Source organism: Bactrocera oleae, chromosome 2 (assembly GCF_042242935.1).
Source record: "Bactrocera oleae isolate idBacOlea1 chromosome 2, idBacOlea1, whole genome shotgun sequence".
In the NCBI taxonomy this organism is placed as follows: Eukaryota; Metazoa; Arthropoda; class Insecta; order Diptera; family Tephritidae; genus Bactrocera; species Bactrocera oleae.
The window spans coordinates 33,586,585-33,601,778 of NC_091536.1; the positions used below are offsets into that span (position 1 = coordinate 33,586,585).

The 15,194-nt window shown below is 36.8% G+C and overlaps 1 protein-coding gene and 1 long non-coding RNA gene across 3 annotated transcripts in view; one reads left to right on the plus strand and one right to left on the minus strand.

The window, feature by feature from the left end:
* Snap25 (Synaptosomal-associated protein 25kDa) overlaps positions 1-15,194 on the plus strand; it is a 458,275-nt gene that overhangs the window by 217,656 nt on the left and 225,425 nt on the right. For both annotated transcript variants that reach the window (XM_070112956.1, XM_070112955.1), the window contains exon 4: positions 4,406-4,454. In XM_070112956.1, coding sequence (XP_069969057.1) covers positions 4,406-4,454 — 49 coding nt within the window. The remainder of the gene's footprint in view (positions 1-4,405; positions 4,455-15,194) is intronic.
* Positions 8,361-12,068, minus strand: LOC138858913 (uncharacterized). The gene is made up of 2 exons (XR_011397936.1): positions 10,947-12,068; positions 8,361-10,888 (listed from the first exon to the last, which is right to left on the minus strand). It is a non-coding gene; the product is annotated as an uncharacterized lncRNA (long non-coding RNA).

A 15,194-nucleotide genomic window follows, 5' to 3' on the forward strand; every position in this document is an offset into this window, starting at 1 on the left:
AATCATTCTTCATGTTGTCTTCGTTGCGTATGTAACTTCGAATATTTTGTTTTTAATTCTAATTTACAGGATTGTAAATACATCCAAATATACTTGTATATTATAAAAAATCTTATTATATATAAAACTTCAGTATCTGTGTGAATGTTCCGAATGAACTCAAAAACGAGTCAACTTACATATATGAAAGTTGGCATATCCATGTGCTTGGTGCAACTTAAATAATAGGATATTAATTACTTTAATTAATGCGCTCAATATTTTATAATAAACTGATAATCAACGTTGATTATTGTTATTAATCGTCGGTTCCATAAGTTTGGAACAGAAGGCGCCTAAAACGAAATTCTTCACAGAGCAAACTTCAATTACTATTTTTAGACAAATGCCACTCAAAAAATCTAACCTTAATACCCGTAGCAAAAAGACTCGATGTACACGTGTTGAAAGAGCTCATAAATAAATCGAACAGAGAGCAGAAATGCAGCTCAAAAAATTTTGCACAGCTGAAATTCGTGCCCGAGAATCACGAGCACAGCGTGATAATCGTCGACAAGAAAATGCATTGAGAATCAGGGTGGCACGTCAACAACACATAGATTCATTTAGAGAACAAAACCTAGAAAACCATCGGACCAACCGTGCTGTAACACGCGGATCATTTGTTCGACTTGCATTTAATTATGAACCAGACATCAATTACTCGGTTGATTCAAAAGTTACTATTGATGCGATGGACAAAATATGCAATTATTGTCAGGCGTAAAAATTTCGCAATGAAAGACCTGGCATGTGTTGCGCATCAGGAAAAGTTGTATTGTCACCACTCCCTACTCCACCTGAACCTATGAAATCCCTTCTTTCTGGCATTTCAAATGAATCAAAATTATTTTTGCGAAAGACACGAAAAGTTAATTCTTGCTTCCAAATGACGTCGCTTGGAGCATCCAAAGGTTGTGATTTGTGTTCTGATGGTCGTAATTTAGAGGCAACATTCATAATTCAAGGCCAGGTATACCAAAAGATTGGTTCATTGATGCCAATGCTAAATGAAGAACCAAAATTTCTTCAGATCTATTTTATTAGCAATTGTGAAGAACGTGTAACAACTCGATGCCAGTATAGTTTCATTAAACAAGCAGAAGAGAGAGCAATTGTATTGTCATTAGAATTATTTTTGGAGAACAGTAATCAATTAGTTCAATTGTTTAAAAGAGTGTCACCATAATTACAAAGTGACAATTATCAAATTGTCATCAAAGCGGACCAAGTACCTTTGGGAGAACACGCCGGTAGATTCAATGCACCAACCCTTGATGAAGTTGCTATTATGGTCGGTGATCCAGTTGACAACAGATCCATAAAAATTACCCCCGAGATAATTCAGTGAGTATAATTTCAGATTTACATCGTTCGTACGATGTACTCCAGTACACACTGATATTCTCGCATGGACAAGGTGGATATCATATCAACATTAAACAGTGTGATCCAGTCAATGGTAATAAATTAAATAAAAAAATTAGTTCAATGAACTATTATGCGTATCGCATAATGATTAGACATGATCAGCACAACTATGTCCCTCGATATCGTCTATTGTATCATCACTACGTTGTGGATATGTTTGCTAAGATTGAAAGCGAACGTTTGCGATTCATTCGGTTAAACCAAGCTAAACTACGATCAGAGGATTACATTTACTTACGAGATGCTATTGTTAGAAACGTCCATGGAAGTTTAAACACCAATGAAATCGTCCGTGCTGTTATCTTACCTTCCAGCTGTATAGGTAGCCCACGAAACATGCAAGAATACATACAGGATGCAATGATTTATGTACGTCATTACGGTCGTCCAGATTTGTTTATAACATTTACGTGTAATCCAAATTGGGAGGAAACAGGGAGGAAATCCTGTCTTTACTATTACCAGGTCAACAATCAATACATCGTCACGATATTACTGCACGAGTGTTTAAACAAAAGTTGCTATCTTTGATTGATTTTATTGTAAAATATTCAGTTTTTGGCAAAACGTGTTGTTGACTGTATTTAATTGAGTGGCCGAAACGAGGCTTACCTCATGCTCACATTTTAGTTTGGCTTGAAGATAAAGTTCATAAAATTGAAATTCCAGATTCTTCAATTGATCAAGAATTATTTAATATTGCTACAAATCATATGATTCATGGACCGTGTGGAGCTTTTAACTTGACATCACCATGCATGGAAAATGGAAAATGTAAGAAAAATGTTAATAAGAAATTCACAAACGATACCATTACTGATATTGATGGTTATCCATTATATGAGAACGTCAAATTCTAGCCAATTAGAAATTGACAATCAATGGGTGGTACCATACTCACCACTACTCTCCAAAACGTACAAGGCTCATATTAATGTTGAGCTTTGCAGTTCTGTCAAATCCGTCAAGTAAATTTACGCACACGTTAAGAATTCAACAAAAACTGGATCGAAAGCAAACTTCTTAGCATAATTTGGAGCGTTTTAAGCAGAATAAAACCTAATTCATGCGTCGTTTTATAAATATGGATGAGACTTGGATTTACCACCATGATCCTACATTGAAACAAGAACGTTTACAGTGGAATGAAGTTGGTTGTTTAGCTCCAAGTCCCAACGATCAGCGTAGAAGGTCATGGCATCAGTTTTTTGGAATGCAAAAGGAATTTTGTTGATTGATTATCTGCATCTCTGAATATTATTTCAGAATTTTTGGATCAATTTGGAAAAAAAATTCGTGAGAAAAGACCTAGTTTGCAGTACAAAAAAATCATTTTTCATCAAGACATTGCACCTGCTCACAAATGTTTTTTAACAATGACAAAGTTCAAGGGATTGAAATACGAATTTCTTGAGCATCCACCGTATTCACCAGATTCGGCTCCCAGCGACTATTACCTCTTCAGAAACCTGAAACAAGTCCTTCGTGGAAAGTGTTTTTCGTTGAATGAAGAAGCTATTACAGCCGTAGACGGGTATTTTGCAGAGCTTTTGGAAAGTCATTACATAGGCATAATAGGGATGGCATATAATTATTGGATCATCATTGACCGTATTTTTTCATTTCGAGCGCAAAAGCTTTTAAGCCAAGCTCTATGTGGTATAATCCTATATCTAACTCGATTGTTTTGAGGTAATAAAAAAAACCTTTAGGTGAACAAAACTATTACAATCAGCAGCAACATGTTGTAAGAGTATAAAAATGTTGCGAAATTAGACATTCATTATTCGACGAACGTTAATGAATTACACACAAATTTTGTATTTTATTAAGTTACATTATAGGTAATAAACTGAAATAATAACTGAAATTAGTATACATAGTATAATATAATTTCACTTATTTTCGGCGTTAATGAATTACACACAAATTTGGTATTTTATTAAGTTACATTATAGGTAATAAACTGAAATAATAACTGAAATTAGTATACATAGTATAATATAATTTCACTTATTTTCGGCATAAAAGTAAAGTATATCCAATATTATACATTCAGTTATAGTTAAGTTTAAAAATCTTTTATTAAGTATGTATATGGGAGATAGGTGTAGTCTTGATCCGATTTTATCTATTTTTGGCATTACTACATCTAATTAATTAGAAACAGATGCTCTCTGAGTTTCTTTAAGGTACTTACATACCATCAACAATATGCAAGGAGTATGTTAAAGTCAACCGGATGTTTGAAAATCCTGATGCTAGTTATATGAGGACTAAGGCAAGTTTTAACCCCATTTAAACCATTTTAGGCCCAAAGATGCACCGTTAAGAAAAAAACAGGTTCACTTAATTTAATTTTGATAGCTCACATATTGTCCGATATATGGGGAATAAAGCAGTGGCCGGCACCCAGTGAAAACTCTGTTACCTTAATTTTTCATTTTTTGGATTTTCATTTCTAAGGAAAATATTGATCCGATTCAACCCAGTTTTGACATACCGATATACTATTAACAGGAAAGGGCAGGTGTTACTTGATTTATACTCAGTTTGGTTTGCAATTTTATAATAAGCAGACTTACATCTGAAAAGTGTTTGTGAAGCGTGCAAATTTATTCACAAAATAATGGTTTGGTTCGCGCGACTCACCACATCCGCTGCGACACCGTCGCCGGAATTAATCGGTTTATCAGTTGTAAGATATAGTGGCAACCCTTTATCTATATAATAAAGCTAAATTCTTGGCCACAACATAAAATTACATGTGTACATAAATTAAATTAAGCTGTTCATTTGTATTTATTAAGTGTAATACTTTCAATATTAGTCACAATTCAAGGTATATTCGATCTTAGAGTCTCTCCCTTAGAATTAAGCCATCTTATATTGATACATTGTAGGAATCTAAAATTTATTACTTTTTATTAAACAGAGCAAAGAAGCTGGAATTCGTACGTTAGTGGCCTTGGACGACCAGGGAGGTGAGTTAAAATAATAAAAATATGCTATTCAATACAACAATATTTTTATTTATAAATTAAATAAAATACTAAGGGATGGTTTAAGTGTCATTATTTTTTATCACGCTCTTAAGAGTGAATCAAAAAAGTTACCCAAACTCTTTTTAACTTGTGATATTTTATCATCTGCATTTTACATCCATTTTCATATTAATTAGTTAACTTATAATTGAGGGAGGTAGGTCAGTAGTGTGGCTGTTTGACGACGCAACTGGGCCTATAGGAGGTCCATTGTGTTACCACGGGGGACTAATGTTCCTTCACTCTATTGTCTCCTCTCTGAATAACCCCGTGCTTATGATGAATTTTATCAGTACACAATTTTTTATTTATGCAACCTCCAAAACGTCGTCCCTTCCTCGAAGATTCGTTTTCTGTGTAGAGCCTTGCATTCGCACAGAATATGTTTTATATGTCTCCTCTTCTTCTACGTGCTGACAGCTTCTACAATAATCATTGTATGGTGCACTTAGTTTTCTGGCATGTCTGCCAATTAGACAGTGACCTGTTGGCACTTCTACTAGAGTTCTTATGTCATCCCTTTTGAATTTTAATAGTCGGCGTGTGCAGCCTATTTTCCATTAATGCCACGTTTGCCTGCTTATAGAGCAAGTCAGGTATTGACTCCAGCGAGACTCAGCTAAATTTATAACTTGTTCGTTGATTAAATATTTACAGGTGGCCAAGATCATAAAAATTCCCTCTTTTTCGGAGTCTAATTGTAGGGTGGTGCCTGTTCTGGCTAAATCATCTGCTTCACAGTTACCAGGGATATCACTATGCCCTGGAACCCATTGCAAGTTTATCGTGAAATAGGATGTTAGATCCACTAAGAGATCAAGGCAATTTAACTATCTTTAGCGAAAGCCTAGGAGACTTCAGCGATCAAAGCCGCTTGGCTATCCGTATATATACTCCTTGTTGTAAGCACACTCCTTGTCAGAACAACAACACTTTCTTTGATTGCTGTGATCTCCGCTTGAAAGACACTGCAGTGATCTGATAAACAGAATGCGGTTTTGGTATCGAATTTTGCTGAAAAGACACCACTTTCCACTCGATTAGCTAGCTTGGATCCATCCGTATAGCTGCTTATCTCTGCGTCCATGCCCATCTCGCCCCTTTCCCACTCTTCTCTGGAAGGGAACGTAATATTGTGGACTGAATAAGTTTCGATTCTATAGAATTTCGAAAAACCGTGGTAATCGCTAGAAATGGGAACTTACTTAATACCATAGAATGCCCCTTATTACAGACGACCTATTGGGAGGAGTCCCTTAGTCTAAGAGCTGACTTCGCTGCCAGTTGCTTATAGAACAAGTCTGTTGGCAGTAAATGTAAAATGACGTTTAGTCCCTGACTTGGCGTTGTTCTAAGATTATGACTTATCATACGCTATCATACGTATTTCTTTTTAATTACTGGCCACCATACCACCCCTGCGGGCAGGGGATAGAATATGCCCGCGGCAAGGCATGCCTGTCGTAAAAGGCGACTAAAAGCCAATATGCACTATGATTGTTATTATATACTTTGCACAGTAATATCAGCATAGAATGTGGAGTAATAGTGCTATAATACTCAGCTTGAACTGATATTAGAAACACTTTAAATGAAAAAAGCGAATAAAAAGACATTTGAAGTTCAAGCGACAAATGTCACCAGTCATTTGAGTAATGGGGAGCTCAACTGGCAGTAGTTTAGGCTACGCAGTCTGACCGGAGACTTTCCGGTACCACGGGGAGCAGAAAGCCCTTGGACTTCTGTTCAATCTGCTCATTGGGTTCGGCCCTTTGGGGAGTATCGTGGTGGCTGTGGTTTAAACCTAAATGCTGGAAGAACTGAATTTTCAGTTCGAAAAAAGAAGTTGCACAAGTAACTGGGTGCCGTACCCGAAAACGGAAGAGGTTTTAGGTCGGCCTCGAATCACACCAAGATGGTAGTGTGGACCCAGACACACTGCCACTGGTATCCAAATAAATACTTGCAAAAAGCTCGTATTGTTTGGGGCGCTGATCAACGCATTGTATTGATACGTTGTGTTTTTGAACACCGTGAGGTAAGGCCGTCGCCGGCAGGTACTCACGTAAATCTACAACGAAAGTTGGCCACCATACCAATATAATGTATGTCATAACCTACCTTACAACTGCTGTAAAGAACCCATGCGTTAAGCGAGGTGTTAGTCCACATTTGGGCCCCACATTTCTTCCCCCTTCCTTTCTAGATCTATCACAAATTTAATCAGCCTCCTTGAGATGTACTCTTTGAACAGATCTCCATATCGTTGAAGCTCCCAGCGTTCAAGTTATTGAAGTTCTCGTAAGCATCTGTTCAATTAATTTTCTAAGGGGTTCAGAGATGTCCAAATCTTTAAAAGCGCTCAGTATGACCCTAAGCTGGATGTTATTGAAAGCACCTTCTATGTCTAAAAAGGCAACTAGAGTGTATTCTTTGACCTCCAGAGATTTTTAAATCTCTGCTACCACTGAGCATAGTGCTGTTTCTGTGGATTTCCCTTTGGAATACGCATGATGCGAAACATCCTATTTTTCTGTGTTTAGTTTGTTTCTTATGTGTATGTTATGTGTATTTCGCCTTTCCACGTGCTTAAGAGGAATGAAAAGAGAGTAATTGGTCTAAAATCCTTTGGATTTGTATGTGACCTTTTGTGACTTTTGCCCGTCTTTGGTTTGTTATCATTACTTTGACTTTCCTCCATAACGAAGGAATGTACTAGCCAGTCAATTATGTATTTCTGCGACTGCGGTATTTGAACCGGGAATAAACCTTCTGGTCCCGGTGATTTGGCCTAAAGACTCTTCACTGGATACCGTCGAGCTGGGGTCTGGCTTCTGAAGGTATCCAATGCTATGCACCGATTGTGCCATTATTTTCCTAGGTTGAGACATTTCCGCCGTATTGTCGATATCATTGCAAAAAGATTTCCAAGCATTTTTCTTTCTAAACCTCTTTTTTGTACGATCTTGACTAAATTTAATTTCTTCCTTCAATCCGTCTGTAAATTTTTAGGTACGGGAGTCCACCATGGGAGCCTTATTCTCAACTCTAATTCTTGCCAGAAAGATACCTTGAATTGTTTAACGTGGGACCGTTAGTAAGGGGGCCTAAGTATCCTACTACCTAATACGGAAAACTGTCCCCCATTTCTCGTCTTGGCTGTGTTTAGTTTGTGGTTTCTGATGTTGCGGTGAATTCATTTTATGCTAATAGGCCTCCGCTTCAAGTCACTATCTCCGTACGTTACCCTATATGAACCCCGAGGTTATCTATGCAAGCAGGGATGTCACGAGAGGGTTGACACAAGGACATATGGGAGCTTATGTTCAGAGCCAGGTTCAGGCACAAAGCTGAACAACTGAACATCTACGGCAAAATAAATGGGGACGTGTATTGAACGTACTTGAAGACCTGCCAGGATTTTATAGAGACAGAGATGAGTACAGCATAGCATTAGTCTGTCAGCTGTCAGGTGTGAGATGTCACTTTTACTTACTGAGGTGATATAATGTCGCTCTCACCAGCCTTTTGTCTACCTAATCCGTTCCGGTTTTCCAGTATACCATAATCAGAATCTTGCTGGCCTCGATTCTGATGGGCGCTTGCCCAAAGTTTTCGCCGACGTCTATGCATATTAAGAACTGGCCGCTGGTATAAATCTCTTGTCGCCTCCATCTCGTGCATAGACGCTTATTTACAGGCGGCATCAGTTCTCCTTTTCGCCAAAAGTTCATTGAGCGCAAGACGCTTGCATCTAACCTACTTAATATAGCTCGTCCACTATCCGCCAGCTGTGACTCCGGTATTAGCCTGAGCTCACCCTTACCATTACGTTAATGCATATAATATAAATAAATAAACTTTTATTTTTCTATGCATCCTAATTATGTTTTTCACTTAGAAAAACTTAAAAAATATTAGTAATTAAAACTTAATTAAAATAAAAAAGATATGTATTGAGCAGGCTGCCTTCAGCATAAGACAGAATATTTAGTCGTATACTTAAAATTATGTTACAGTACGTTGTTTCGCATTCTGGATGAGATGTCAATATTTCAATTTCGGATTTACATTAAATTCTTCATTTCAGTCTTAGTAAAGTATATCGGTTCACATTTGTAATTGGTTTTTTTTTTTTTATTTACAATATTTCATGCTTTTGCGTGAATGTACCAGCAGTGAAGCTGCGGTTCTTTATGAGCTTTAATTTTGAATTTTGTTTACATTAAGCAGTCAACATTTAGGTTGGTGTTATTGTTAACTCTCTCAGATGAATCGTCTTATTAATTCAACATTTAATTTGTTCGTTTAATTGTGTAAAAATATATTCTTGATTTACAGCTCGCTCCTTTATCTTATGTATACATTGGACTTATTGTTATTATAATAATTACAAATAATATTTTTGGACTTTGGAAGAGCTTTCTGTGTATCTTTTTTTTAATTTATTTAATAAATTTAATTTTCAAATTTTATTTCTTCGTGTTTAATACCAATGTATTCTATTATTTTCAGGTCATTAAAATGATGTTTTATTAAGAATTTATGAATTTTTCATTGTGGACTTTCATAAGTATAAAGTTATTAAGTAGGTTTCTGATAAGGAATAACATAATTATTTACTGCATTGCTACATGATATAAAAATTGCTTCTATTTCATTATTTTAAATTATTTTCTTTAATTTTTTTAGAATTTACTTTTAGATTTATTATATTCAGGAATCAGTTATGTTTTTGGTTTATTTTACAATAAGTATTAATTAATTCCAATTAACAGTTTTCTTAAATTGTGACGAGTATATTTGCACAGTATGTTTTCCTTTGGGAATGATAAGCTTTTCATCAAATTCAGCTATTGCTCGTGTTTTATATTGTATAATTAACATTTTCCGAATATTAATGGATATTGAATATAGAAAATAATAAGTTGTTCTTTTCGAACCATTTTGAATTTTAATATGTCTAGTGAGTCTGTTAGTGAAACGAATTTATGTTATTTTTGATTTCATCCATATCTAAAATGGTAGAGTTTAATATTTTAGTTTTGATTAATGATATTGTTTGTTAGTATTTTGGAGCTCATTTCGTACTTAATTAAACCTTCGTCTTCTTACTGTTTTTTCTAGTGTGGCTATGTGGGGTAGGTCTGAGATTTGGACAACATCTATTCTTCATAACCCTAAATGTTAAGGGTGGTCCATCCCAAATATTTTTTTTTTGTTTTTGGACAAAATTTTTTGTGTTTATTTTTTCATGATTCAGCATTAAAAAGTACATACAATTTTAAATTTTCACCTCTATACGATCAACCTCTGAATGTTAATTGCAATTTGTATGCTATTCTATTCCATCCACAGATCCAAAAGAGGTTAACTCAATGTAATTATTGTAGTATATTACAATATCATTATATCATTTATAGCTCTACCCACCAATCACTTATTCCCGCCAGATGTCTCACGTTGCCACGTATAACCGGCATACATCACGGAGTACGGGGGAAAACGAAGTTCAAATTGTATTTTTTTTTGTGGTTTTATTTGTATCTCGATCGTGGCAGTGCTTTTAATTTTCCAGTGCCACCCCCAAGTTAGTTTTATTCCCATAGTGAATTTAAGACTATTTCTTTGTGCATCTCGAAAACGGCTAACGCGTGTTTTCAGAAAAATGCTAGAAAATGAGAACCATTGGGACATTATTAAACTCCGCAGAAACACAAATTCGTCTCCTATTTGTTATATACCCGACTGACGACATGCTTCCCGCCCCGATAACAACGTTGTCTATTTGTGGTTTAGATTTGGGTACCTTATCTAATTGTATTTTATTATTAATTAGTTCATTTTTTATATTGTATAATCCTTATGGATATTCTGTTTCTGCTTTTAATTTTAATTTTGTTTCCTAGAGTTTTTTTAACAACTTGTTTTTTTATATCTTGGTTCTCTCTTCTATAATTTTTTCATATGCTACTTGCCTTTAATCGTTGCTAAAACTTGGTTCATAGTCCTAAGTTATTCGCTTAGCCTCGGCGAACGTTTGCAAAAGTTGTAATACTTTTTCGCCTTAATTTAATTTATTTTCTATCTATATAATATGAAAAATTTTCAGCGTAAAAAATGTCGATATGCAATTATTCTCCTTCCTTGGTTGATATAGGAGCTTGCTTCATTGGTGTTTTAGAAGGTTGACGTATTTATTTTTGATACAAATTTCACAGTTTCTGCAATATTCCTTGAGTTTCGTACTCATGTCGGACTAATAGTGCATTGCATATATTTTTTTAATATTTGCATCATAAATACGATGTGCTCTGGTACATACATATGTGTTTGTTCAATAATGCTGTATTGATCGTCTCTATATATTACGTCTATGGGAAAGATATTAGTATGAAGAAACTTTATGTTAACTGTCAAAGGTTTCTTTACCTTATAAAAATCTTCAGGTGTGCAGTATATTGCTGTCACCAGATTCGGTTGAAGGAATTCTTTTTATATTGTCAGCAGATTTTCTATTTAGTTGTATTATATAAGATAACGTGTTTTACCGAAAACATGACTACACTCATGTATGGTGAATGTAGCTTTTAAAAGAACTATTTGTTGTATATCGCTATTAATAGCAGAATCAATATCTTCATCATTCATTGACCGTCGGTTATATTATTTAGTATTATTATTGATAAAGTATCAGCTGCACCATTAGAAGCGCCTGGCTTATAAAATATTTTATGAGAGAATTCTTCAATAAAAGCATGCCATCTCTTTGTTTTAGAATTTGGGTTACGGTTGGAAATAGCCGATGATCCGTGTGAATTTCAAGATTTGTAACACCATAGGGATATTAAGCCCGAACATGTTATTCTGTTAATTCATTAGTTAATACTTCGTTAAAACACTTTACTGTGAAGATACAAAAATCTCAGTAGTGTGGTAAATTTTGTTCCAAAACAGTTGATTCAATTTTATTGAATACTTATGTTTAAAAACTTTGTCTACATTTTTTTGTAGCGAGCCGCAAATGTAACGAATCAAATGAACTTTGAATTGAGTGATCCACAATCACAAAAGTAAAGGTTTTGTAGAAAAAAAAATGTTAAATGTTCGTTGGAATGACCCATATGCGAGTATATATGTATGTACTTAAACTTTTTTTAAAATAAATTTAATGAAGGCTTACGAAATATTCTCCTGTCTTAAGTACGTTGATCTATTGAGTAGAGTCCTTGCAGGTTATTTATTTTCTTTACATTGCTTTCTTCCCTTCTAGGTTCCTTTTCCTTAGATGTCTTTCACTTTCACTTTGTGCTTTAAATGTTACTGTTCTTTATTATTATTATTTCGATATGGTTATCGCTTCCGCAAAAATTGCAGTATGTTAATTTTTAAAAGCAATCTTATCAAAAAATTTATTTATAATTTTGGTCATTAAATTTTTCGTGACCATCCAACGTTGGGCGCCAATTATGTTTTCCACATAGGGAAAGTTACCTAAAATGTTTTTCTAATGTGTCTTCTTGCGGATGAAATAAAAAGATAATGTGTTGCACTAACTGCATCCAACAGAAAACTGAATCTTTATTTTAAAATTTTGCTTATTTATAATTTTACAGTTGTTTGGTTAAAATTATGTTGCAATGGATTGTTTCGCATTCTAGATGAGATGTCAATACGAGAATAAACAAAATATGTTCTTTTCGCAGTTTCATGAAATTCTTCATTTTAATCTTCACCGGAAAAACTACATATATCTGTTTACATTTGCATTTGGCTTCTTTGTTTACATTATTTCATGCTATTCGCGTGAATTTACCTGCAGTGAAACTGTGATCTTTTTTAATTTTGAATTTTGTTTACATTAAGCAATGAACAGCCAGGTTTGTGCTATTATTAACTTGCATAAAAATATCTGCTTACAATTTTACATACATATGTACATACGAATAGACGTATTTTGATAACTAAATATCCTTACGGAATTAAGCGCACAAACTTAGCATGAAGACGCACACGGTTAAACAGATACAACATAGCAAAGATAGAAGAAGAAGGAAAAACAAGATATGTAGATGAAGACATAGCAAGCACTCATACACAACGGTAAAACCACGCCACGTTAGCAACTCAACAAATATTGGGCTGAAGCAAAAAGCTTCGTTACAAGGGACCCTGCAAATCGTGTAACATCAGGAAGAGATTTAATATGCAAAATTACAGATCTTATGTGGTTGGACAACGTGTCTAAGGCGAAACTAATATCCTTTGCGGAGCGTTGGTTCGTTGACTACATAGGCACCACGCGGGAAATTCGTTAGCGCACAACTTCACTGGCAGCCAAGGCGACCCCGAAATACACGAAAAAATAAAAAGAAATGGATGCTATATACCAAGCAATTGAGTAGTTACATTCGCACCTATAATCGACCAGGTGACGAAGTGGTCCGTAAAATACGACGGCGGTAGAGACCCATTAGCGTTAATCGAGCGATTGGAAGAGCTTACCGAATTATACATGATAGACATAGATTTTCTTCCAAGAATCATGCCCGAGCTACTGTGTAGTACCGCTCTCCAATGGTATCGCAACTACAACGAACATTGGAGGAGTTGAACTATTTTCAAAAAAGCTTTCTTGCGTTTCTTTTTACCAGAACGTTACTTCGAACGCCTCGAAGATGACATACGGCAACGAAGACAACACGTGCGCGAAAAATATAAAGATTACGTTTTCACTATGCAGAACCTGGATATAACTAGGAGCAGCAATTGGAAATAGTCTTTCGAAATAACCACACCGATTATTTACTTTACATTCGGCGTCGAGATTTCGAGACTCTGGCCGAACTTATCACACTTGCAGAAGAGTACGAAGGAATCCATGAAGGACACCGACGAACAGTAGAGACGTCTCGCCGTGAGATGATGAGACACATCATAGGTGACCACGAGGTAAGAAATACAACGCGGCCGGACGACTCGCCCATCCAATCTGCATCAGCACGTGTACAACAACGTCACCAAAATAATATAACGGTAAACGCGTATCACCAGCAACCACCTACGAGCCAAGGTTTTATGCCTCGAAACGCATGTAGGAGACTTGGCCAGAGTACGAAGAGGACGAAGTGCAAAGAAAGGCGCAAATTAAAGTGAAACGAAGAGACCCGCATACGCGACTTCTTAGCAGAGGAGCTTCAAAAATTTGAAACTATGAGGGGAGTGACGACAGTGGCATAGCATAAAATCACTATGACCGACGACCGCCCCATCAAGCAACGATAATACCTACGAAATCCAGCGATACAAGTTATTATCAACGACGAAATCGATTAGCTGCTATCGAAGGGATGCATCGAACCGTCGCACAGTTCACACAGCGCGCCGATTGTATTGGCCCGGAAGAAGAACGGTAAGAGGCGTCTATGCGTGGATTATCGGCAACTCAATGCCCGATCAATGCCCCTTTAAAGCAAGGCAGCCGCCCATACACAGCCTTCACCGTCCCTGAGCGTGGCCTATTCCAATGACGGGTCATGCCATTCGATTTATTTTCGGCACATGGACATTCCAGAGGGTACTCGACCAGGTCATAGGCTCTGATATGGAACCACACGTCTTCGCCTACCTCGACCACATAATCGGCATATACTCTACATTTGAAGAACACAAACAGAATTTACGAAAGTTACTGCAGAGACTACAGCAGGCCAACCTTCGAATCAATCCCGAGAAATGCGAGGTTTTTAAGAAGGAACTCCGGTATTTAGGTCACGTGATCAGTGACAAAGGTATCCACACCGACCCCGAAAAACTATGTCACTGTAGTGGCTGAATTCCATAGAGAGTGAAAGCGAATAGGGGAAGTACGCGCAAATCCGGAGAAGTGCGCGGACTACAAGAAAAAGGATGGCCAACTCTATCGCCTCACCCCGTGTCGGTCCCAGGATGAAGAGGCTGTACCCTGGAAGCTATGTGTACCTAAACCCCGCCGCCTAAACGTCCTGCAAGAGAACCATGACAGCTGGGTATGCCGGACCCATGTGGCCAACCGATATTACTGGCCAGGGATGTTCCGCGATAGTAGCCGTTACGTACGCCAGTGTGAGTCCTCCTAGAAATACAAGAAAGGACAGGAATACTATGTTATTAGTATTATTCGACCGCTTCAGAAAGTCTAGTCCCCATGAGGCGCGCTACAGCAGAAGGATTTAGGCGTGCATTTAAAGAACGAATCTCCGCAAGATTTGGCGTCCCGAAAATTTTTAATTCGGAAAGCGGCATCCAATCTATTAGTACGCTATGGCAACACTTCCTAAAGGAACTAGGGGTACACCAGCAATTCACCGTACCTAATACCCCTCAAGAGAAGCCCACGGGCCGAATCAATTGGACAATTAAACGTATTATAGTCCAACTCAGTAAATCCCGACAACAAAGATGGGACGATTTTCTCCAAGAGTCCGAGAGCCGCGACTGCCAAAGGCTCTCTTCGACGAAGTCAATATCGGCACAGGTATGATACCCACGACGGCTGAGGAAAAGTCCAATAGGATGAAGGCGGCCTTCAAAATTGTTCGACAAAATATGGAAAGGGCGACAACGGATAAAGCCCGCTATTATGACCTGAGAAAATGGACCCCCGCGATCGGAGAACTAGTTCTCGCGAAAGATCATCAT